This window comes from Ostrea edulis, chromosome 3 (assembly GCF_947568905.1).
Source record: "Ostrea edulis chromosome 3, xbOstEdul1.1, whole genome shotgun sequence".
Taxonomy (NCBI): Eukaryota; Metazoa; Mollusca; class Bivalvia; order Ostreida; family Ostreidae; genus Ostrea; species Ostrea edulis.
In genome coordinates this window covers 31082110-31106727 of record NC_079166.1, presented here as the reverse complement: position 1 = coordinate 31106727, position 24618 = coordinate 31082110, and the positions used below count along the sequence as shown (strand labels likewise).

Here is a 24618-nt window from a genome sequence, read left to right as displayed (position 1 = left end):
CAGTCACACTCATGACCATCAGGGTATTGATTGTCATCTATACAAGATATTGCCTGGAGTGACCCCAACACAACAGTGATTGTATGTGTATCTAATTCAGCTGAATTATTAAAAAAAAATCAAATTGAGCCGTTTCGCAAGGTTATAAATTCCATTCTCTCTTCTCCTCCCTTACAGCCTAGTTCAATTCAACAAAGAATTGCACGTGCTATTTCATATAATGTTATATCATTCTATACATGATATTGTGTTATATTATGAAGGTAAACCTACCCTCTGCCGTGGCTGTTTTGATCTCCGTTAGTTCACTACATCCTTCGTTTGTGCAAGCTTGTACCTGTATACAGAACAGCATCTTCTTAATAATACTGCAAATCAATTTCTTTTTACGAATTGCTGATGGAAAACATTAGTGATAAACAAAGTAGCTGATCAATTTGTGCTTGTCAATTTCACAACTATTAGTATTTATCTTACACAAACACAAGTTACAGACATCAAAACACGATCTAATGCAGCAAGGCAGTAGATAAGTTTTGCACCAAAATATACTCTGAATTTGTGAATTACAGTAAAACACACTTATAATGAATTCATGCTTATTGTAAAGTAATATTTATTCCACTATGATTTGAAAAAAAGGAAACATTTATTGGATATAATGAAGTTTGGTTGTAACAAACTGTTTTTCACTAGCCCTAGAAGTGTTCTACTATAGATAATGAATTTTGGTCATGACGAACTGTTTTTCGCTGGCCCTGGAGGTTCGCTATAACTGTGTTTTACTGTATAACAATGATAAAAGTATGCAGGTGAATTTGTATTGCTTCAGCTTTCAATTTTTACCATAATATTCAAAATAATAATAAGAAATCGTCCAAACTCCCACCTGAAAGTTGTAGGTATAGTTCAGCTTCAGACACTCGTCCAGTGAGAAATGTCTGGTGGTGTGGGCCAGGACTTTTTTAATCAGCTGATTGGATCCCGTGTTCCAGTACGTGACAATGTATTGGTTGATGACTCCATTGCTGTGCTCGGGTGACGCCCACCTGAACAATGCCCCCATACAGATCTCCGATCCCATGGACACCTTGCTCTGGGTGACAAACACCCGAGGAGAGAGCGGCCTCGAGGGTGCTGTAAAATAACATTGAATTATGGACTGATCACTCTACTGAGCTTTTTTTTGTATCAAGCACATGTTAAGTGGAAAGGTGAAAAATGCAAAAATCAACGTTCAAAGCTTTTTTTTTGTACTACTGATTTTTTCTGTACACAAAACTCATTTAAAAAGCCAAAATTATATACATATGTACATTTCTTTAACTTTTATCAGTAAGAGCTTATTGGGTATGTGATACAGTAAGCATTAGCTAGCTTCTTGTACAACCCAATAAAGCTCATAAGACTTAGCTTCCTCTTGTGAAGTACAGGCCTCTAGTGTGTGTGGTTTACATGACATGGGGAGTACAGGCCTCTAGTGTGTGTGGTTTATCTGACATGGGGAGTACAGGTCTCTAGTGTGTGTAGCTTACCTGACATGGGGAGTACAGGCCTCTAGTGTGTGTGGTTTATCTGACATGGGGAGTACAGGTCTCTAGTGTGTGTGGCTTACCTGACATGGGGAGTACAGGCCTCTAGTGTGTGTGGCTTACCTGACATGGGGGAGTAGAGGATGGCTGTGGAGGGTTTCCCATACCCCCAGTATGTGTAACCTGTCACCCTCACTGTCAGCAGACTGTAAGGTCTAAAACCTTCCAACTCATACCAAGTCTGGTCAGTTTTCTGAAAAGTTAAAATAAACTATCACTGCTTTCTGTGTCAAATTACAGTAAACACGCTTATAGTGAAGTCCTGGGGACAAAGAATTTGGATCCATTATAAACATAATTCATTATAATATCCAATGAGTTCATAATACATGTACAGGTATAATAATGTTTTAAAACTTTGGAGTGTAAAAATCCCTTTACCGAAGTGTGAATTCATTATACGTGTGTTTGCTGTAACTGTGTTTTACTGTAAGTGTGAATTCATTATAAGTGTGTTTGCTGTTTCATGTTTTACTGTAAGTGTGCATTCATTATAAGTGTGTTTGCTGTTTCATGTTTTACTGTAAGTGTGCATTCATTATAAGTGTTTTTGCTGCAACTGTGTTTTACTGTAAGTGTAAATTCATTATAAGTGTGTTTGCTGTTTCATGTTTTACTGTAAGTGTGAAATCATTATAAGTGTGTTTGCTGTAACTGTGTTTTACTGTAAGTGTGAAATCATTATAAGTGTGTTTGCTGTTTCATGTTTTACTGTAAGTGTGAAATCATTATACGTGTGTTTACTATACACAGGGAGTAATTAATGCCAGACTGTTTTAAAATCATAACAGTGGTTATAAACAGACAACACATGAGCTATAAATAGAATCACATGATGGTACTTTATACTATTTCTGTCTTGTATAAGTAGCCCAAACACTAGCTCATATAAAGAACACCGAATGTCATACCATTATAACAGCCCTGTCTGCCTGGATGGACACTTCATAGAAGACCTTTCCATAGTTGACTGTGGCCGAGGTCCAGGAAATGTTAAACTTTGACCACTGTCCACTGCAGATGATATTGTCCGGGTCAATAGTGTTGGGAATCACCTTCAGACTGGACTCATTCAGTCCCTCTGAAAATGTGAGCACACAATCTCCACATTTCTTAAAATCACGACAGTGTGATGATTTACCCACTTATTCATACAAAATCACGACAGTGTGATGATTTATCGACTTATTCATACAAAATCACGACAGTGTGATGATTTATCGACTTATTTATACAAAATCACGACAGTGTGATGATTTACCGACTTATTCATACAAAATCACGATAGCGTGATGATTTACCGACTTATTCATAAGCATTTCCTTCCAGAGTTAAACGGGAAGGTGGTTTTTCTGGGATGTAAAAATCTTGATAGGTCTGGAGCAATCATGTATGTGAAACAAACTTTTATCATTATATGCACAAGTTCCCCGATGTTTCTGAACCTACAATAATATTTGTATGTTTAACTGAGAAACAAATTGGACCGAGTTAGTGTGTTTCCACCTGCCCTTAACTGAGTGTTTAACTGCAATATAAATTAGATTGAGTTAGTCCGTTTCAACTTGCCTTAAACTGTGTGTTTAACTGAGATATAAATCTGACTGAGTCAACACTATATGAACCTGCCCTATCTCTGTTTAAATGAGATATAAATGTCAATGTTTAACTGAGATATAAATGTGACTGTTTAAATGAGATATAAATTAGATTGTTTAACTGAGATATAAATCTAATTGTTTAACTGAGATATAAATCTAACTGTTTAACTGAGATATAAATGTGATTGTTTAACTGAGATATAAATCTAACTGTTTAACTGAGATATAAATGTGACTGTTTAAATGAGATATAAATGTGACTGTTTAACTGAGATATAAATCTAACTGTTTAACTGAGATATAAATCTAATTGTTTAACTGAGATATAAATCTAACTGTTTAACTGAGATATAAATGTGATTGTTTAACTGAGATATAAATGTGACTGTTTAACTGAGATATAAATCTGAGTTGGTACCAGGATAAGGATGGAGGGAGGGATGCTGTACGAGGAAGATGGACGTCCCTCTCTCCGAGACCACCGACGTGTGATTGACATCCAGATCTCCCAGAATAATCTGCTGCTCAGAATTCTGCCAGAATATTCTGTGATAGTGATACTGCAATACCGAGTCACTGAAAAGCAAACAGTATTGGCATTTGTAATCAGATGAAGTTTAATGCCATAATCAGATAGATATCATTTTAATTACACTTTATAATACCAGGTTTGTATTTCTCAAAAAAATGTCAAACTTAAGTTAGAGTTTTCTTTGATTTGAGCAGTCAAATTTTTTAACAAAATCCTAAACTTAAGTCCAAGTTTTGATTTAAGTTACTTTCAAGAAATCCAGGCCATATTTCTTTAAACAATTAACACAGTGTTCTCAATGATTTTAAAATTTCGTTGATTTTGAAACCTTTGCAATGTGTAGACAGATTATAACAGTGCTGAAATGGGTATCCACAATATCTAATGGTTGTCTGATATTCAGCTCTAATTTTCATCAATACATTTGTATCTTACTTAGCATTGAAACAATGTTTTATCAGATCTATATCATGCATATATACAATTTCAAAGTGGACTTGGTAGAAGGCAGCCTGTCTATATATGCAGCCTGGGCTAGGCAGAAGGCAGTCTACCTATATAAGTCCGGGCTGGGCAGAAGGCACCCTACCTATATAAGCCCAGGCTGGGCAGAAGGCACCCTACCTATATAAGCCCAGGCTGGGCAGAAGGCAGCCTGCCTATATAAGCCCTTAATCTATGTCTTACTTAGTAATATTATTGACGGTCCCAATCAGCTGATATTGATTAGATCCACCCGTCTCCTCTCCTTGGATCAAATCCATCATATACAGCTCCTGACGATCATACCTCTTCATATACCACAAAAGCTTGCCAAGGTCGAAGTTCAAGGTCAGACTGATGACCCTGCTTCCTGAGAAGTATGGAATAAAAAAGTGTTTGATATGATCTTCTCCATTGAGGAGACATGATTCCACACTGTTCTCTGTCACCCAGTACAGCCTAGCATTGATGGAGTCTATGGTCATGTGACTTGCCAGTCCCTGAATGACAAACTCCTGTCTGCTAAGGTCAGAGAGGTCAGCTCGCTTAATCTGAAAGAGAGAGAATGCAAAAATTATATCAATGGTAAAACAGTCAATATGAATTGCAAGAATTTTGTCAAAGAATATACCAAATTGAATGTTTGACATTACAAGAAAACCAAATGTTTTACACAAACTTTAATGTAAAATGTTAAAAAAAACTGTCAACCATTCATTGACATACATAATTTTCCAATCAGCCAATCATTGCCACGTAAAGGAAATTTTCCTCTGATTCAAGTATTGCCACATATAAGTTTTCATCTCAGCCAATCATTGCTATGCATTTGGAGTTTTCCTCTCAGCCAATCATTGTTATGCATTGGGAGTTTTTCTCTCAGCCAATCATTGCTATGCATTGGGAGTTTTTCTTTCAGCCAATCATTGTCATGCATTGGGAGTTTTTCAGCCCACTACCAATGACTTACCACTCCAGGATTGGGAGGCAGCGACATATAGATTTTCCCAGCCAACCAATCATATGCCACGCTGACCACACTAGGAATGTATTCTGTGACTGCTGCCATGTTCCCTGGCCTATATGAGAGGAGTTGTCCAGTCTCAGTCACTAAGTACACAGTGGTAGGAGTCCATGTCATGTCCCTTACTGTAAACATATATACAACTCAGTAATACTGTACACACAAATCACAACCTTAATTACTGTAAACTAACACCACAGACATACCGTAAACATGTCACAGCAATACCACAGACATACCGTAAACATGTCAAAGATATCACAGCAATACCACAGACATACTGTAAACATGTCACAAATATCACAGCAATACCACAGACATACCGTAAACATGTCACAGATATCACAGCAATACCACAGACATACCGTAAACATGTCAGATATCACAGCAATACCACAGACATACCGTAAACATGTCAGATATCACAGCAATACCAGACATTCCGTAAACATGTCACAGATATCACAGCAATACCACAGACATACCGTAAACATGTCACAGATATCACAGCAATACCACAGACATACCGTAAACATGTCAGATATCACAGCAATACCAGACATAACGTAAACATGTCACAGATATCACAGACATGCCGTAAACATGTCACAGATATTAAAGCAATACCACAGACATACCATAAACATGTCACAGATATCACAGCAATACCACAGACATAACGTAAACATGTCACAGATATCACAGCAATACCACAGACATACCGTAAACATGTCAGATATCACAGCAATACCAGACATAACGTAAACATGTCACAGATATCACAGCAATACCACAGACATACCGTAAACATGTCACAGTAATACCACAGACATACCGTAAACATGTCACAGATATCACAGCAATACCACAGACATGCCGTAAACATGTCGCAGATATCACAGCAATACCACAGACATACCGTAAACATGTCACAGATATCACAGCAATACCAAAGACATACCGTAAACATGTCACAGATATCACAGCAATACCAAAGACATACCGTAAACATGTCACAGATATCACAGCAATACCACAAATGCTGTGGTAGCTCAGTGGTAAAGTGTTCGCGTCACAACCGGGAGGTCATGAGACTGAACCTCACTTGTGCTATGGCCTTGTCAAACCTGAGACGTTAGCATACTAACAAATCTCACCTAATACTGTAAAACATCGAGATGTAACAGTTCATACTAATGTAGATAAATATACAAGCTGTATATTCATAAATTTGTTAAATTTGCATATGACTATAGTAATGCAAGGGTGTCTCTGGTTCAATTTCCAGTCCAGCCATTTTCTGATCATTTCTAATCATCCCTGCACCTGATGTAGTCTCTTTCATTAGAGGACCCTCTGTGATATGAAATCTCAGACTTTTCTGCATCAGAGAGACATTCACACTGAATAAAGCACTGACTAATTCATACAAACCTTTGCCTCTGACGATTGCTCTCTCCAATCCCCGCTCTCCGAACATGTCTGTCTCCATCAGAATGCCACCACCAAATTGATTGGGCTTTATCATTAGTAACTTGGCTGTCATAGCATCTAAAAATGAATCATAACTCTCTACTTTTCATTCATAATTAAAGTTTACAATACTACTAATACAAAAGATTATATTTCAAGGCAACACTTTTTTAATTTGTTAGTTTATATATCTGCCTATTCAATTCTATTATGACTTTTAGAAATTATTTTTATTTCATATTTAAGGTTTTATATTCCGGCTGACTAAAAAATCGATACAGCCTTACATAAAAATCAAAAGTGAACTCTTTTTTTTCAAATGAAAAAATGTTAAGACTCTTTACCAAAACAACATAGAATTTTCTGATATTATTGAGATTGTTATTGAGATAAGTTTGATCATGCATTGAACTGAAACAGTCAGTCCACTGACAGTAAATTTACATAAACTAACCATTAGTCAGAGTCCTTCCCGTAAACAAGAACGACCACGGCCCAGTCCCAATCTCCGACTTCGCTCTGACCTTGATCTGGTACGTGGTGTTAGGTTCAAGGTTTGACACAACAATGGATTTGTTCCGTACGTTTGATATCAGCTGTCTCTGTCTTCCGTCCAGGCCTAGTAACACGACGTCATACAACCAGCAGTTCCAGGCTCCCTTACCTGTACAGCCAATACCAAGTCTTAATAAGGACTCATCATGGGGCAGGGGGAGACAATTCTTACGTATGTTTATATCGTAAAATCAATTGCAGTTCAAAATTTGGTGGCACATGAAAAGTTTGACATTTTTGCATAAAGTTTATGAGAGAGTGGGATTTGCTATGTTTATTCATGTTAAACATGGTTGATTTGTATTTTAACATTTAAACACTGACATTAGTTTAGTCTGACAGACAAGAACTGAACACAGATCAGACCTTGGTAGGCAAGACGTTTTGGTGGCTCCCATGATATGATCACATCCATCGTTCTAAACAAAGCTTGCAGCGACTGAGGCGAACTGTGAGGAACTAAAACACACACATGAATGAATTAGTGAATGCATCATTCAACCTCACAACACTGGACTAAGTCTGAATGATTTCTCACTGTGAGGATCACAAATGTGAATAACAAAAGGAATTTGGTATGTCGGCCCAGTTATGTAAAAGTGATTTCACATGTCAGCCCAGTTATGAAAAAGCGACTTCACATGTTGGCCCAGTTATGTAAAAGGGATTTGGTATGTTAGCCTAATAGAGTAAATCGGATTTGACTTGTTGGACCTATTAGTGTAAAGGGGATTTTACTCCCCACAAACCAGGGTCTGCCATTACCTGGCTTGGGTTGAAGACTTCTCTGTAAAACGTTGAGTCCGGAGAAATGATCGGCAAACATCAGAAGCTGATTATGGTAGTACTTGTCTTGTACGGAATTGTACTCTTCCTGCATCACTTTATCCCCATTCGTCCAGTAAAACAGTTCGTCGTAATACACCATACCGACCATGCCCTGAAACTCGGGGCGGACTGTCCTCGTCCGTCGGATGTCTGTGACATCTCCGCCATCTAATGATGACGACCGCATGGAATTGTGGGACTCATCGGGGAAGTAGATCAGGATGTTGTTGAAGTCCAGGGTGAAGGTCAGGAAGTTGTCATTGACAATGGAAGTGTAGGGGGCGAGTCTTGGTGATGTGATGTTACATGGTGATGTGATGTCACCTGTGTCAATTCTGTACAGTCCCTGTTGACCAGCACTCAGCGTAAAGAATAGAAATCTACAAATAAAATAATTTCATAACCAGATTATAATTTTGCTATCTAAAATCCCAAACTGTATATACATGTACATGTGTATGTATGCACGAATGTATGTGAATATGAACATATATACATTATATTATTACTACAGTAACTTGATCTGAAGAGTCAGATTACATCAAGTTGACAGGTGCAGATCATCAGATCAAACTCGATTTTTAGCGCAGAGTTTGATCTTCGCCTGCATGTCCAACTCTTCGGATTAAGTTAATATAGTAATGATGAATTTATTATATACCCCTTTGTGTATATCTAGTTGAATAACAATGTATTAACAGTTTAGACTGTGGCCCTATTCACAAAATATCTAAATTTATGAACACTGTAATTTTATTATTTTTCATTTCTTGTAGATTTTCTTAATTATGTTAAGTATACATCCATAGTTTATGACCTTGAATACATTGTACATACTTATGACCTTGTGATCGGTATTTGATTATCAGACAATTATTTTTTTCAGTTTAGTGGTAAGATATTTTGTGAATAAGGACCCTGCATGGTTATAAGTACAAGACTTTGGTCTCTCTTTAAGAACACCAGTGGACACAAAGCTTTGGTTTAATTTTGGTTTTAAATCCAAGTTTTCATTAAAAAAAAAAATAGTTCATTAAATTGTTCTGTAATGCATTGATTACCAATATCCTTGAGGAAGTTTGGACTCTTCATCAATCTAAATATCTCTAGCTCTTCTACATGAATTTTTAAATTTGAGTGGTATACTGTAAACACTTCCAAGTGTTATAATATTATTTATAATGCTGTTGACTTTTCAATTCTTAATGATATTGTATTACTGAACCGTGCAGCGTTGTTCAAAAAATCAAATTAATTTAACAGGTTTTTTTAAGGTCTTGATTTCAAGGGCCTCATGGGCCTTTCGAATTGGGAAAAATAGCGAAATTTACTTGAAATTGGGAAAAATGTTTCATACAAAGAAGTACGGAGAAAATCAAACCAGAGTGTATTAAGGTATAATTGGACTCTTCCTGACTTTGAATTTGGTCAAAGCTTACCTCATTCAAATAAGCAGAGGCCCAAAAATTAGGTAATTTACTTAACAATTTTGAAGCAAAAATTATAATTTGTGGGCCTGTGAAGAAGATATATGAACAATAAGATGCCTTTGCTTTGCTTTGTTTTCATTGTTTGGGAATTTCAAAGTAAAAATTTGAAAAAAATACCTGCTTTTTAACATTGGGAATGGGGCCTTAATTATTTCGGCCCCCTACAGACCCTAAAAAAAATCCGTTTAATATATTTTTAAGTTTTAATGTTTGTTTTTTGCAACTTTTTAAAAATGTAAATATAGTTTGTAATCATGTTTTGAATCTTTATATATATTCCTTTTTTAAAAACAATTTTTGTTTAAATATATTTTGCAACAGTTTGCAATGTTTTCTGAGAAGATTATCAGGTGCAAGTCCCTTACATCAGAGCACAGATCTTAATTTGTTCTGAAAAAAAATTCATTTTCAGATACACGTAAAACACCGTGTTTTTGCTGCTGAACAGCCTTAGTGCATGAACTGTTTCCATACAGATTGTCATTTCTTTGACTCACCCATTGATGGGGTCCACCTTGATGTCCGCAGGCTCAGCTGGTAAGATTTCTGTTGCAGGATAGCAGTTATCAGTCTGTAAGTCACACTGGTAAATCTACAACAAAAGACTCGGGTTTAACCACCTGACACTTTCTGCAACAATTCCACTAGCTGTCAACACCCCCAGTACAAAACAAACCACCTTTTGTTGTTATGTTCTAGTCCTGAACTAAGGACTGGGATGCAACACATTTCAAAGACTTGAACCTATCTACAAGTGCACTTGATTCACAGTGACAAAATTATTTGATGGCTTGGATATTTTGCTGACAGACAAGTATGGACAATTTTCAAACTGCAAGAATATTCTGAGTAAGAGACACAATGCCCTCAATAACGGTCAAGCACAACTGTGGAAAATGTGACCTTTGACCTTAAAATCTTACCTTGATTTTTGTCTCTTCTTTAAAACTTTACAATTTGCTGAATTAAGTAAGGAGTATTTCAATTGTGATATACAAATTAAAAGTCTGGGCTCCTATTTCTTGAGGTTTCCTACGATTTCAATTACCCTTAATGTAAGCTAATTTCAGGAATATTTCAGAGAGTCCCTAAAATTCCCTAAGAATTCTCAAGATTTACTACTTATCAAAGTAAGGTAATATGTTGTATGGTGTGACCGTTGAGACGAGCGAAGTTCATTATACATCTTGCAACACGACTTTTATCCGCCTCTTCATTTAACGCGGGAAATATAACGCGTTTGATGTAAACAGTTACAAATTGTGACGTCATATTAGCTGCAATGTTTTTTTCTTCTCTCAAAACAACCAAAAACAAAACGTTTGAAGCTATGAGAAAGCTTGTCTGGAATTTCAAAACGTTTATGGTACTTTCTAAACAATCTAATTATTTTAATTACGGGATTGTCAATGAAGTATACCGCAGTGACGGCGACATTTTTCCGGAGGCATTATGGGTAATCCCCATCATTTTTCAGCTGATGAAGAGCAAACCACGTGACTCAATTGCGTAATCATTGGAGCGAGCTCATCGCGTCGCTTCGAGACGCGAGCGAGCTCGCTATAAGGGCTCCATTTATAAGTTATTGACTAAGATTTCACTTCCTTTTACAGAAGTGTACAAAGGAAACATACATACAGATGGACAATGTGCTCCATTAATGAAAGCATTCAATGACTGGAATCAATTTCTTTACTGTATCAAATCATCATTTGCAACAGACTTGTCAGTTTATGTACATGCATGTGTACAAACATCTCCGATACTTTAATATGCATTAGTCAATTTGTAAATAATATTGTTGTAATTATAGCATCTTGAATATTAATAAAATAATAATTCATGGTCATTTGACCTATTTAGACTGACCTGCAGCTTGCAGACGACGTATAGGATGTCCCTGAGCCAGTCCAAGGTCAGCACTGATGGATTTGGAAGGTCAGAAAAGATCGTATGAGACTGACCCTGGGCCAGCGTACTGAGGGAGAAAATTGTGTTGGTCGAATCACTCAAATACACCATCTGTTTGTCAACATCAAGAGTTATTCCTAAAAACAAAATTTAAAAACTCCTTTTTAACGCGATAATGAATGTGTGGATTTTTTATTATAAATCATCAAAATTTTCTTAACTTCTCTTTTCAATATTAATAAACAAAACAAAATTTCACAATCTCTGTGGGTCTAGAAGACTGATGTATTTCTAGGAAATTCTAGTCAACTAACATTTTATGTCATAAGAACACCAGCTCAATACCATGCAATTTTAAAAAATACAAACAAGCAAAGGTGTGTAGCAAATCCATTTTTAGATATGAACAGTATGGGGGTTAAATTTGATGAAGTAAATGAAATTTCAGTTTCTCTTTAATCTGAAAGATTACATTGCACATATAAGAATATGATACCCCTTAATGAATTAGATGAAGAATGATATAAGTCCATGGTTATACCAGCATTCCATTTTAAAACGGGTGTATAGCTTGATAAATGGCATACAATTCAAAACTCCTGCACACTCTCAGAAAAAAGGAAAAAATAAAAAACTCAGAGAAATACGGGAGAATCAAACTACAAATAAAATATTGTACAACACATTCTAAAACTGTTATCTCCCAGCGGATAAATGGCTGAGGTATATATTTTTCATGATCAACAAAAACCACAAATACATATAAACAGAGACAGATGTGTTTACAGGGCAAGTTGTTTGTACAAGTGTTTATTCTTGTCTTGAATGGTCAAAATTCAGCTGACCAAGTGAAATCTCACCAATGAGAACACAAAAACCACAACAGTTAACATCCAATGAAATGATGTTGTCAGGCTCATGATGTTGCCATAGTTACCTGTAATCTCATCACCAGGAGTTTGGAATAAAACCGTCAATCCTTTTATGTTTGCAGAAAAAAATATAAGTTAATCAACTAAACTGCTGGGGATAAATCACAGCTAGCCCGGACTTTTTTCTGTGGACTTGTATTAATTAAGTTCTCTCCAAAGTTGTCACAAAGAATACCACAACAGATTCATGTTTTTAACAGATATTGTTAAGCTCTCTTTTTAAAATCAAAAACCTGAATAAAGGGTAATTTAACAATGAGAAGATGGGAATAAATTGACATTTTGTTTATAGACTTTCATATTTCCTAGATTACACGTGCCAAAAATAAAAGAGGAGGGGGTGTAAAAAACCAAGATCACTCCTAATATTGGTACTGTGGTAAGAGTAACTCGAGGCACCCAATATTCCAGTAACAAGGTTATTACTTCAGAGGGAGGAACATAATTAGACAGTGTAAAATACTCAGTGTATGTGGTTGGTATTAATATTGTGCTAAGGTCATCTCCGATACATATCACACACAGAATTTTCTAACAGTGTTAATAATACAAATTCTACTCCATTATCAAAATACTCAGCATATTGTTCTCAAATTGTCACCTTTAATTGACCTTGTAAGTTTATAAACAACAAATCTCATTTATCAAACTTGTGAATTTGGAATATTTTTTTTTCACATTCTTATACTATTCATTATAATAATATAGTTTAACTACATTGTACTTCATATTTTTCTGGAGATAAAAGCTTACCTTTCACTGTTGTGTCAGAAGAGTTCAAGGTCAAAAGAGTGTCAGGGTCAGAGGTCACAAGGAGCTTCATGTTTTGCTTCACGACCTTGTTGTCCTGGGCCAGAATTAAGAAGGGCATGTCTTCAGTAGACACTGTGAATAAAAACATCACTGATGAATTAAGTCATGAATCTTATGTCCTCAGTTTGCGTTACATTAACACAAACAACATCAAAAAAGTTTCGCAACATGAGTGTGTCGAGACCAGTCTCTTCATATCATCTACCATAAATGAAAAAAAAAAAATTTTCATTAAAAAAATATTCTTCACATTTTTGATCTCAGTACCATGTCTACAACAGATAAAGTTTGAGAAATTATTCCAAAGGTTTAATAACATTTCAAACATTCAACCAGACATACATAACGATTTGTAAGTTTTTAAGTATAGTATAGCCTTCACGTCATTAGATTTTTTTTATCCTGACGAGTTTTACGTGCACTGCACTTGAATATTAATTTTCCATGCTTTATTTACCCTGGTGAGCGGAATAACATGCTCTAACAACATAAAATACAAATAGAAATAGCCTATCTGCTGAGAACTCTGTGTTTTGTTTAAGATATTGACTTGATCTGACTGAGCAAATGAACTCGGGGCCAGAGACATTGGATATATAGCATAGCCATTTGTAAAAACAACCAGAGAGGGCTAACTGTGCCTGCCAGTGTTATGTCAGGGCATCGTATTAGCTATTTCTGCAAATCCAAAACTAAAATGCAAAACAATTAGGTACACCATGTGTAACAATGCCTATGTCAATTCCATCTGGATTTCCACTTCCCTCTATCCTACACAGAAACCATGCAGCCTTCTGAGAGACCTTTAGTTTGAGGACGAAATCAAAAGCAAAATTAAAGATGTGAACTCTTCAAGATTAAAATGAATAGGCACGCAGTGGAATCATTTCATAATATGTGTTATACTGTAATGAATTCTCACTAAATATACAATACTGTATTGATTAATTAAGACTCAAGAATTTAGACTCATATGTCAGAAAAACATTTTAAAAAGTCGAGACTAAATGTGACTCCTCACATTTAATTAGAATTAGCATTCCGCTTGTTAGGCATTGTCCTTAACGAGTTTATTAGCAGGTACCCTCTAAAAATGATTGAAGTCCACATTTTCAGGAATGTTGAAATTTACATGTTGAAGTGCAGTGTGATGAAGAAATTTGACTTTTACTCAGATAAGCATTGCTACGTGGAAATTATTTTTCTCCGTGATGACAGAGTGCTGGATTTTACTAGAAAATTACATATGTTCATAATGCATGTTCATATTTACGTACGTTAATAAAACGCCACCGACTTTTATATTTCACAGCCTGGGGTACTTATATCAAAAATTCAATTTTAATTTTGAAAATACATCAGCACGTTAACCCTTCATTTATAGAATGCCAATACGAAGCATAGCAGTTCACACCCTCGGATATTTTCAAAAATGAAATTCATATATTTCTTATATTTATACATTCCAATTTTATTTCTGTCATAATTCCTAGCCGTTAAAGGAGACATATTTATCAAGATTTTTATGCGCATTGTTCACAACTGCAGCGGATTCATGAGGAAATGGCTATCATTACATTTTTTATTTTTGTACAATAAGTAATAAGTACTGTCCTTGAATCTGTCTTCAAACAAACTAACATTAGTTTACACAGTAGTCTTAGGATTAGGGGTGGTTGGGTGGGAATGGGGGGGGGGGGGGGGGGGATATATCCTTATATCTACTGACAGATGACCTTTGTAAGTGAACTTATGTCCAAACTTTTTTTATACAGACAACAAAATAAGTTCAGTCCAAAATTTGTAAGCCTAATCATCAAATAAATTTCAACTAAATAAGAAACCCTGCCCCTATGGAGCACTTTCAGCCATCTATTTCCTTATAGCCTGCCTGCTACAGAGAGCCTTCTGAGCTGGGGGATTCCACCCACTTCCTGTCAAATGACAATTTCATGCATGAAAAATTAGTCTGGGGATGTCGTGGTTTAAAGTAAGAAAATGTCTTCTGCCAAACAGAACACAGAAATATACATCTTAAAAGGAGTCGTGGTGGAATAAATATTTTGAGATTAGGTTAGAAGTGGGCTGTTTTTAGCATTGTTTTGACAGAGAATTGATCATTGACAAGCACATTAATGGAGGAGTTCTATGTTTTCATACATTGCAGAAGTATCCAATATTTTCTCATTCCCTACAAATATCAAGCCTTTAGCTATCCATGCTGAATGACACCAGGTACTTCACGGTGTTTACAATAATATCTGTGTCTGTCATACCACATTCAGATTTTAATGGTGCGTTCTTCCTGTTTTGGGGGTTTGATAAGATACTTCATTACTAATTACAGGATTGGGAACATTGTCATCGGTAATCATCTGACTAGTGTTTTCAGTGCAAGCAGGTTTATAGTTCAGAAAGGGTGAGAGATTACATTATTATTTAATAGAATTCCTCCAAAGTCAAATGTTGGGGGAAAATGTTTTATAATTTTTGAAACAAAGCAGGCCGAACGACAAGATGGCATCCACAGATACCCAGACAATAGTCTCTTCCTGTTACAATTTTACACTCCATCAAACTAGCCCAGGGGTTGGAGGGAGTCTCCCGGCAGGGAGTTAAATGGAATGGTCCTTGAAACCCTATCAGTTGAGCACTCACACAGACAGTGGGGAAGTCCCTAGTTCGAGTCCTAGTCTGGAGTGTTACTTTTTTTTATTTTCCGATATAATGGCAAACACACAACCTAGGTCCTAACCATATTTTTCCTGTAGAAGTTTGGTTAATTTTGATCTCCTTTTATGTACATATACTAAACTTTAAAATTCACAAAAGTCTGCAATCAACTCCTGTGGAAAAAATTCGAAATATTTCAAACATTTAAATTCTTCTTTTCAAAATGCATACTTGGCATTGTAATGACAAACTTTGCAATTTAGCCTATTTTTCTACAGTCAGAATACCAATCTTTAAAAAGTTAATGACAAACGCTCCACTAGCTGTATCAAACAAGACGTATCTCAATAACTCCAATTATATTTTGGAAATTTTTGTCTGCAACACAGGAATTTCAGGAAATGAAATTCAGTCTTCTTCATGATCTACAATTTGAATATCGCTCAAATTTAGAGAGAAGTTTATTAATCAAATTCTTTTCACATTAGAAAAGATTTCTAAAAGAAAAAGAAGACCGCTGCGAAGAAACAATACCTCAAGCTTGTCTATATACACACTGATTCCTCTTGATTACAGACAGGCTTTTAGGGAGAAAATTTTAACAACAACTATTAAATTTGCTGCGTTAATGAAGAATAATCCGGGAGAAGTAATTAAGTTAATTCACGTTAAAAGGCTTCTAACACACAAATTACCAAGCATACAAAGTTCACAGTCTCTGTTCTAGGCTGTAATTGACCGCCTAAGGTGCAAATTACACCAGCGGAGTTCAAACATCCAGACCATTGTATCAACTTAAAACAATAGCACGCAAGCTCGGCACTGAAAAACCATAACAGACACTCCCTCACAAAAGACATATCATAAAGTCCTTTATTCAATTTCTTTTTTACAGTACATATTTTTAAGCTATTAGCCACATCCTTATGTTCTGGTGAGGATTGAGAAATGATATTAATTTTCATTCAACATTTAGGACATGATCAATTCAATACTTTCTTATAATTCATACTCAACCTCATGTTAAAGTATTGCAATGTTAGGTCAATGTCTAGAATCACTTGTGTGCTTTAACATACATCTTCTTCAACCAGCAATGACTATACAGTTTTTTGAATTATTATTTTATTCATTTCTTTTTTTATAGCAACTTTAATACTTTATATTCCCTAATTTATGTTGCTGAAAATTGTTCAAATTCAGGCTATCTCCCTTTATTGCTATTGCAAACACTATCAGCAACTACATATAAAACTTGATAGATATCAGACAGACAGACAGATGGACAAACAGGCTGTACACCTTGACCTATTTACAGATCAATAAACCTGCCTCCTATAATATAGGGAGGACCACCATCTCACCAGGTAAACATCAGGATTTAATTGTTAATGAGTTGCCTCCCTTTCTCTGATGATGGAGTTAAACAGAAACAGAGGGCGAATAAAAAGTAATATGCCGAGAATTACATCAAACTGATTTCTGAAATTGTAAAAATCCATTACAGTGGCAAAACGTGTTAGTCTGATCATCAAAACATGGGATACAGACAATTTCTAAATGAAGAGTCAAAACTTATCATTACATGCATTACTAATTAAATGTTTTTGCTACAATGTAACAGCATGCATGCAGAAAATGAACCTTCTGGAAGCATAACCTTCATTTAAGAACTATTTTTGTCAGGTCTAAATACAATCTCTATTAGGCAGACACAGAAATCTGTAAACCCAAGAACATTGACTCAACTAAGCAGTTTGTCTAGATGAAGAGATTTCACTCCAAAATGAGCTGGTCTTGCTGGCTGGCAGTAGTGTATCAAAATACTCACAGCGGTGCATCCAAAACACTCAACAAAAGTAGGCCAGAGAAATAATAGTTAATGCAAGCTTTTTGACAAATATAGAGCAAAGTATGTTGTTTTTATTTTTAATGACTACAACAAAAAATTCATATTCTTTCTTTTTGCTCGTTTGCATCTCCCTGTCAGATTTTTAACAGAGACCAAAATCTGTGTCTGACAAAACAGTTACGCTATACAGTTTCTACATCTCTGATGTATACAAATTAAACTCAAAATTTCGTTTCTAAACCTGTGTCTCTGAGTCAGAAAGAAAATGAATCTAAGTGACCATGACCTTGAGAATATCAAATAAATGGAACTTCTTTTATCTTTCTGTTTAATAGACCCCCTTCCCCTTCTCTAAAGTCACTCTCTCCAAAATTAGCCAACATCAGACACCCTGTAAAGTTGTATTTTTACACAACAAATAAGTTAGCCTACTAATTGATAATGGTAGTTTTTGTACACTAAGAACTGCCTGTATCGCAGTATGAAACAGATGTTTCTGTTTAAGTGAAAGTTATCACAAACCTCAGATTTTTTCTTTATTGTAGAGTAGATTATAGCAGAATTTTTACTCCACCATCTTGACGTTTGCCATGAGTACCACTGACGCAATTGACGAGACTAGCATACCTGCGTATCATTACGCAGTCAAACTAACCTGTCTCGATCACAGAAGTTGATTCTGGTGATCAACAAGTCGAGTTTCTTTTATTGAATCCCCACTGATAATTATAACTTCTAAACCTCTGCCCTAAAAGACCACCATTTCATCTTCCCTTTTCCTTTACGATTTTAATAACACGTCTTCTCTGTCTCATCATGTTAATCAGTATCTTAAAAAACTATCTTCTTCATAAATGAAGCATAATTAAAGCTTAATGAATGAGGAAAATCTACCACCAGGCAACCTGTTTAGGACTAGACAGATTTTAAAATTTACTAAATTATCCCTGATCTAATCGTGTAGAAAACCTTTTTTGAGTAATGTTGAGATTGATTTCAGTCATTGGATGGTTAAAGGCAAACTCACATAATCAATGTGCCACAGACATCAGGCTTTTCCACAAAAAAAAAATTCAGGAAAAAAAAAACCCACGCACACACCCTTAAAAAAGCTTTTAAAAAAATATTCAAAGAAATTGACACAGCAGAGATTTCATGCATTTTGACTAATCTTCTAGTTCTTTGTATTTTACTTACAATTCCCCGGCCCTGGGGTCGTGATATTGACCGAGCCCGCCGGCCCTTTCCCTACAGAATTGGTCGCCGACACATTGACGAGGTACACCTGACCAGGCTTCAATTGTCTGAACGTCCACTGTGTGATATCCGGGGCTACCTCTCTGATGGTCAGCTTCTTGTCCTTGCTCTGGGGGCTGAGAGGGGTCAGGGTTAGATAGTATCCTAGCAACTGCCCATTGGTGTACATGGGTGGTTTCCATGTTACAGAGATAACGGTTGGCGTGGGCGAGGAAACGTCAGAAATCTGGGGTGCCACGGAGGGAGCTTCATGAAAAACATACAAAATTTGAATAATTATGACAAGATATAGAACATGTAGACCCCCCCCCCTTCCCCGATTTCTTTTTCACTTGAGAGACTTTGTCATCTGTAGTAGAGTTGGGTGAAATCGGTGATTATGACAAACAGGAAATACCATCATCAGGCAGAGTAGTAACACAATCTAGTAAAATGCTATGCTAAATGGAAATTTTTTTTATGAATTTGATAATGATTTAGATGAGGTTCTGCCAAGTCATGCAACAAATCCATAAATCTTAATGGAAATGTAGCATTTTAAAAATAAAAAAAATCTTTAGTATGAATGCAAACAAAATGAGATGATAGAGAAAGGCAGAAGACTATCCAGAGAGAAAAAGGGAATTGAGAATGATGAGGAGGGGGGAGGCAAGAGAAAAAGAGATACTTAAATTCTGTAACATCCTCCGAGAAAACTTGCTCTACTGACAAATTGAAAACATACATGTAGAATCTAACAGAGCAGTACATTACTATTTACTATAGTACACACATTCAGGGAGGGAAATGGGAACTACGGAGATTTATTCAAATTAATGTGGAAAGTGTCTCCTACATACTGGGTAATGAAGGAGATCATTACCCACATACTTTAACAAGCTCTGAATACAACCAATTTCCACAAAGACAAAAGTCTCTTACAAACAGACATAAAAATTTGTCAGCCATCAAGCGCGGAGAGAATATTTCTGTGTAAATTGGCTGTGCAGTCTAATAATCATGACAAATGACTGTTTTTATTAGAAGAGGGTTACATCCACAGAACACATGCTGTAGGGACATCACATGACTGGGGGAGAACAGCTAACCCCTGTTAATGTCAGTTGACGGTTTTGGAGGTGCACATTACATTCTGTAACATCAATCAGAGACCTAAGACCTTGGCGGTGTAACGTGGTGTTCTACAGTCATCAAACTTCTGCACCTGCCAGACACCCTCACATTAAAGAAACCGTCTCATCTGTCTTCCACATCAGACCCTTATGTACATGATTCAGTTACTGACATTTTAGTACTCTTGACTGTGGTGCACTAGTAACCAAAGAGTTGCTCTACCTTACAAAATGAATCAGCTGTTTATTGTAAACAAATCGCAATGTTTATAGTCTTGGCATCCCTCTCCTAGCTGTCAACTGAGAATAACAAACAGGACTTCTAATTCTGTCACACTTGGCAATGCTCTATACTTTTCCTCGGAGTGCAGAATTCATCACACTGGATGAAAAATGCAGTTTCGATCTGCACTGCTGAAACACTGCGGAAACTTGGGTATGTATATGGGTTCTGTCAGGTATCCGCACGGAAACTTCATGTTTCAACAAGTTTCCACACTGCAGAAACTATTAGGGTGTCTACATATTCATTACTTTGTAGGCACAGTGACTGCCCAGATTACCACTGTTAAGAATTTGTAAATCACAGATATTCAACAAGAGACTATCGATAAAATTATTTCAACACAGAAAAAAATATTTCTCGGATAGACTGTCATGAATTATCTATATTCTGTATAATGCTACACAATTCCTCGTGTGTTAATATTACAATTTATTGACATCATAAAATGATTGTTGTTTGCTGTAACTGTACATGTACATGTAGCATCATTCAGAGAGTGTAATGGTAATGTTAGTCTAAATACCATATTCATCCTACTGAGTGCCCGGGTGCCTAGACAATTGGAAAAAGTGGGTGGTTCTTTGGTACTTGTGTTGAAATACTGCATAAACAGTTCAGTGAAATGTTGACTTTGAGAAATGTTTACATAAATATTAAATTCTACCTGAGATCTTCATTTTTCATTTATTATTTCAAATCATCAAAACAACATAGTAAATACACAAAGATATAGCTAGCTATTACTGGTATAAGGTAAGTCGTACTGTGTTTAAATGGGATCTCTTTAAAGAATCGAAAACTGTCCTGGGAGCACTTACAGGAGTAGGGGTGCTCAATAGGACGAATCCAGTAAATGAAATGATCAAAGCAGGCATATTGTAATGTTCAACTTTTATCTTTTATCCAAGACACATGTAGCTGTTGCCTTTTCTCAATAAACCGGTGAGCAGGTTTTGTTACTTTATTTGAAATTAATTGACACTTGACCTCAAATGCCAAGAAATAGCCAGAATAAATGAAATCTACTCTACAAAGGTTGGTTCTGAGTGGATAGTGATACAGAGGAAAACCAATCAGATGACATGTCTTATCTGAGAAAATGCAAAAAAAAAAGAACAAACTTCAAGATTGATGACAAGATCTATTGAATATTATAAATCCTTTTTCTACAGAAAGTGATGCTATAGTTTATAAATATCAATTAATCTGACAATTTACTTTCTGTTTATGTCCCAAGATTGCATCTACATCACCAACATGTCTTTCTGTTGTCAACCTTTCTTATTGTATCAGCTACAAATTTGTTGTGTCATATGACACAAATGCTTTTCATAGACTACTTGTTTTGGTGTGTTTCCTCCCACCAGTAGTATTAACTTGTGGGGGTGGGGAGGAGTTGTTAAGTTTCCTCCCACCAGTAGTATTAACTTTGGGGTGGGGGTGGGGAGAAATTGTTAAGTTTCCTCTCAACAGTAGTATCAACTTTTGGGGGTGGGGAGGAGTTGTTAAGTTTCCTCCCACCAATAGTATCAACTTTTGGGAGTGGGGAGGAATTGTTAAGTTTCCTCCCACCAGTGGCATTAACTTTTGGGGGTGGGGAGGAATTGTTAAGTTTCCTCCCACCAGTGGCATTAACTTTTGGGGGTGGGGAGGAATTGTTAAGTTTCCTCCCACCAGTGGCATTAACTTTTGGGGGTGGGGAGGAATTGTTAAGTTTCCTCCCACCAGTGGCATTAACTTTTGGGGGTGGGGAGGAATTGTTAAGTTTCCTCCCACCAGTGGCATTAACTTTTGGGGGTGGCGAGGAGTTGTTAAGTTTCCTCCCACCAGTGGCATTAACTTTTGGGGGTGGGGAGGAATTGTTAAGTTTCCTCCCACCAGTGGCATTAACTTTTGGGGGTGGGGAGGAATTGTTAAGTTTCCTCCTACCAGTGGCATTAACTTTTGGGGGTGGGGAGGAGTTGTTAAGTTTCCTCCCACCAGTGGCATTAACTTTTGGGGGTGGAGAGGAATCGATAAGTTACCTACCTCCATATGGTTCCGTAGTGATTGGTTCCGATTCGTTGCTGGATAAGAAGTCCCTGGGCGTTATCACCAACAAAATTTGAAACTACGAATAAAAATTCATCATAAAGCATTGCTACTTGTACTGTAGTACATAAAAAGATCTAAAACTTACATAGGTTAGGAGGAAAACAATTTACATGTATGTCCTAGTGTAATTATGGACACTTAATTAATATGAACAAAAAACTGATGCCTGGATTGGTATTGTTTGGTTGTCATGAGTACTAATATAAAATTCCTTACAAATAATGGACTTGTAAATTTTCTATGATGTTCAAAAGTGGAAAATATATCATCCCTTCCTATATAACTCTACATGAATTTTCCTCACTCTTTTGCAATGAGAATTTAAATCATGGGAATAAATTACATTCCATACACGTACGTATATTGTATTCCTTTTACTTATAAAACCATAAATTTAGTTTTCCTTTTCATCATTTTTGAAAATTTGTAATTATGACATACAATATACATACATTCCAATGTTGAGATTAAAGATTACCTTATATGTGACAAATGGTCTAAGATCTGTGACATTAATTTGTAATTACGACATACAATATACAATAGCCGTGTTTCGAGTTCCTCCGGAACACCCGGGATTTTTCGTATTTAGCCACGCCGGTCACGTGATATGAGCAAAATGTTCCACAGGGGTACTTCCGGTTAATTTTGTTTACACTGGTAACAAAATTGTTTTTGACAAAATATAGATTTTGCGGCACAAACTGTCGCAAATCAGATAAAGGATAGCAAGGGATATATATTTACTTGGGAAGATGTCAAAGTTTACCTTTTCCCAAACCCGGGAAAAACGTTCACGCAGAGGAAACGATGGCGTCATTTGTGTAGAAAACCACGAGCAGCCGAAATTGAGTGCGATTATTACATTCCGTGAAAGCTGAACCAACAAAGGAACATCATTGTTCTAGCAAGTTTCCTTATATTAACTTTTAGGAAAACCAAGAGGTTTGTACTGACTCTTAAAAATGTAATATAGACTGTGAAAAATCTTGTCAATCTTAAGAATAGGTATACTTGTACCCTCATCCACATCTGAGCAGTGTATGTATTTTACAACGGTGTTCATAAATTGCAAAATTTTGAATTATATCAAAGAACATTGATCTTTTCTCCAACTTTTAATACCAATCAAGCACAGGCAATATGCATCGCTTGGGGTACTCTTTAATAGTAAATTCGAACACAAGTGATGCATATTGCCTGTGCAATCAAGGTACTTTGCATGTACATGTACATCAGATATGTACATTTCCACTCAAACCACTTATATACAAGAATGGAACCAGCTGAACATGAGCCAGGTTATATATTATGTATTTGCTCTCCTACCCCTTTGATTCAGTACTGTGTAAGGAAATATACTATTGAGTATATATATATTTTAAAAAGAATAACAAAGAACAACAATTTTCATTCATATTTTATTCAACATATATATACACAGGTTGATAACAATGACTGATCTGTATGTAATGACTGCTAGTTATTGGCTGGTATGCAGTGAAAGGGAGCTAAAAAGGAGTAAAAAGTTCATATCAGCCAGGTGAGAATTAATTTCTTCTTTTTTGTGTGTTATACATATGTAATTCTTTTCTTTTGCTGCTTCAAATCTTGTGTATTTGAAAATTTTCAGTCTAATATTTTGGCAATGTTATAGGTAGTGTGGCTTAAATAAACCAGTGTTAAGGAATATCCAGTAATGGCATGACATCATGAGAGTTTGGCATACCGACATTCAGATGATTAATGATGAAACTGAAGACCTCAAGTGAAAGGCATGGAAAATGATCCTGTTCCCATATACCTGAAAAAGAGGAGGGATGCCACAATATTGATAATAGACTTTTGTCAATTTGAGAAGCAAAGATTTAAAAAAAATAATAATGCTGAAATTATAATTCATGTATTTGTTAAAAATACTGTTCACTGTACATACATGTATATTTTTTTTAACTTATTTTTAAATACATGAAGTAATTCATATTAAAACTGTGAATGTATGAGTTTTCATGATTTTATTTATATTTAAGTCAATTCACTTTTTTCAAACTTTTGATGCATATGACGGATTTCCTCTGCATTGCTATATCTATCAGGCCCAGCACAATCT

The 24618-nt window shown here is 35.9% G+C and overlaps 1 protein-coding gene and 1 long non-coding RNA gene across 11 annotated transcripts in view; one reads left to right on the top strand and one right to left on the bottom strand.

The window, feature by feature from the left end:
• LOC125673867 (proto-oncogene tyrosine-protein kinase ROS-like) overlaps positions 1-24618 on the bottom strand; it is a 90514-nt gene that overhangs the window by 25333 nt on the left and 40563 nt on the right. For 8 of the 10 annotated variants that reach the window (XR_007369827.2, XM_056160452.1, XM_048910784.2 and 5 more), the window contains 17 exons: positions 22443-22524; positions 18957-19262; positions 13175-13306; positions 12427-12468; positions 11448-11626; positions 10076-10170; positions 8026-8468; positions 7627-7719; positions 7160-7369; positions 6667-6783; positions 5179-5357; positions 4413-4759; positions 3612-3769; positions 2504-2673; positions 1656-1785; positions 890-1137; positions 274-337 (listed from right to left, as the gene is read on the bottom strand). Coding sequence is in view for 9 of the 10 variants with exons in the window: in XM_056160452.1 (XP_056016427.1) it covers positions 274-337; positions 890-1137; positions 1656-1785; positions 2504-2673; positions 3612-3769; positions 4413-4759; positions 5179-5357; positions 6667-6783; positions 7160-7369; positions 7627-7719; positions 8026-8468; positions 10076-10170; positions 11448-11626; positions 12427-12468; positions 13175-13306; positions 18957-19262; positions 22443-22524 (2995 nt within the window). In the remaining variant the exon portion in view is untranslated. The remainder of the gene's footprint in view (positions 1-273; positions 338-889; positions 1138-1655; positions 1786-2503; positions 2674-3611; positions 3770-4412; positions 4760-5178; positions 5358-6666; positions 6784-7159; positions 7370-7626; positions 7720-8025; positions 8469-10075; positions 10171-11447; positions 11627-12426; positions 12469-13174; positions 13307-18956; positions 19263-22442; positions 22525-24618) is intronic. The other 2 variants (XM_048910785.2, XM_048910779.2) reach the window with 1 other exon arrangement.
• Positions 23955-24508, top strand: LOC130053349 (uncharacterized). Its single transcript, XR_008801914.1, has 2 exons — positions 23955-24051; positions 24166-24508. It is a non-coding gene; the product is annotated as an uncharacterized LOC130053349 (long non-coding RNA).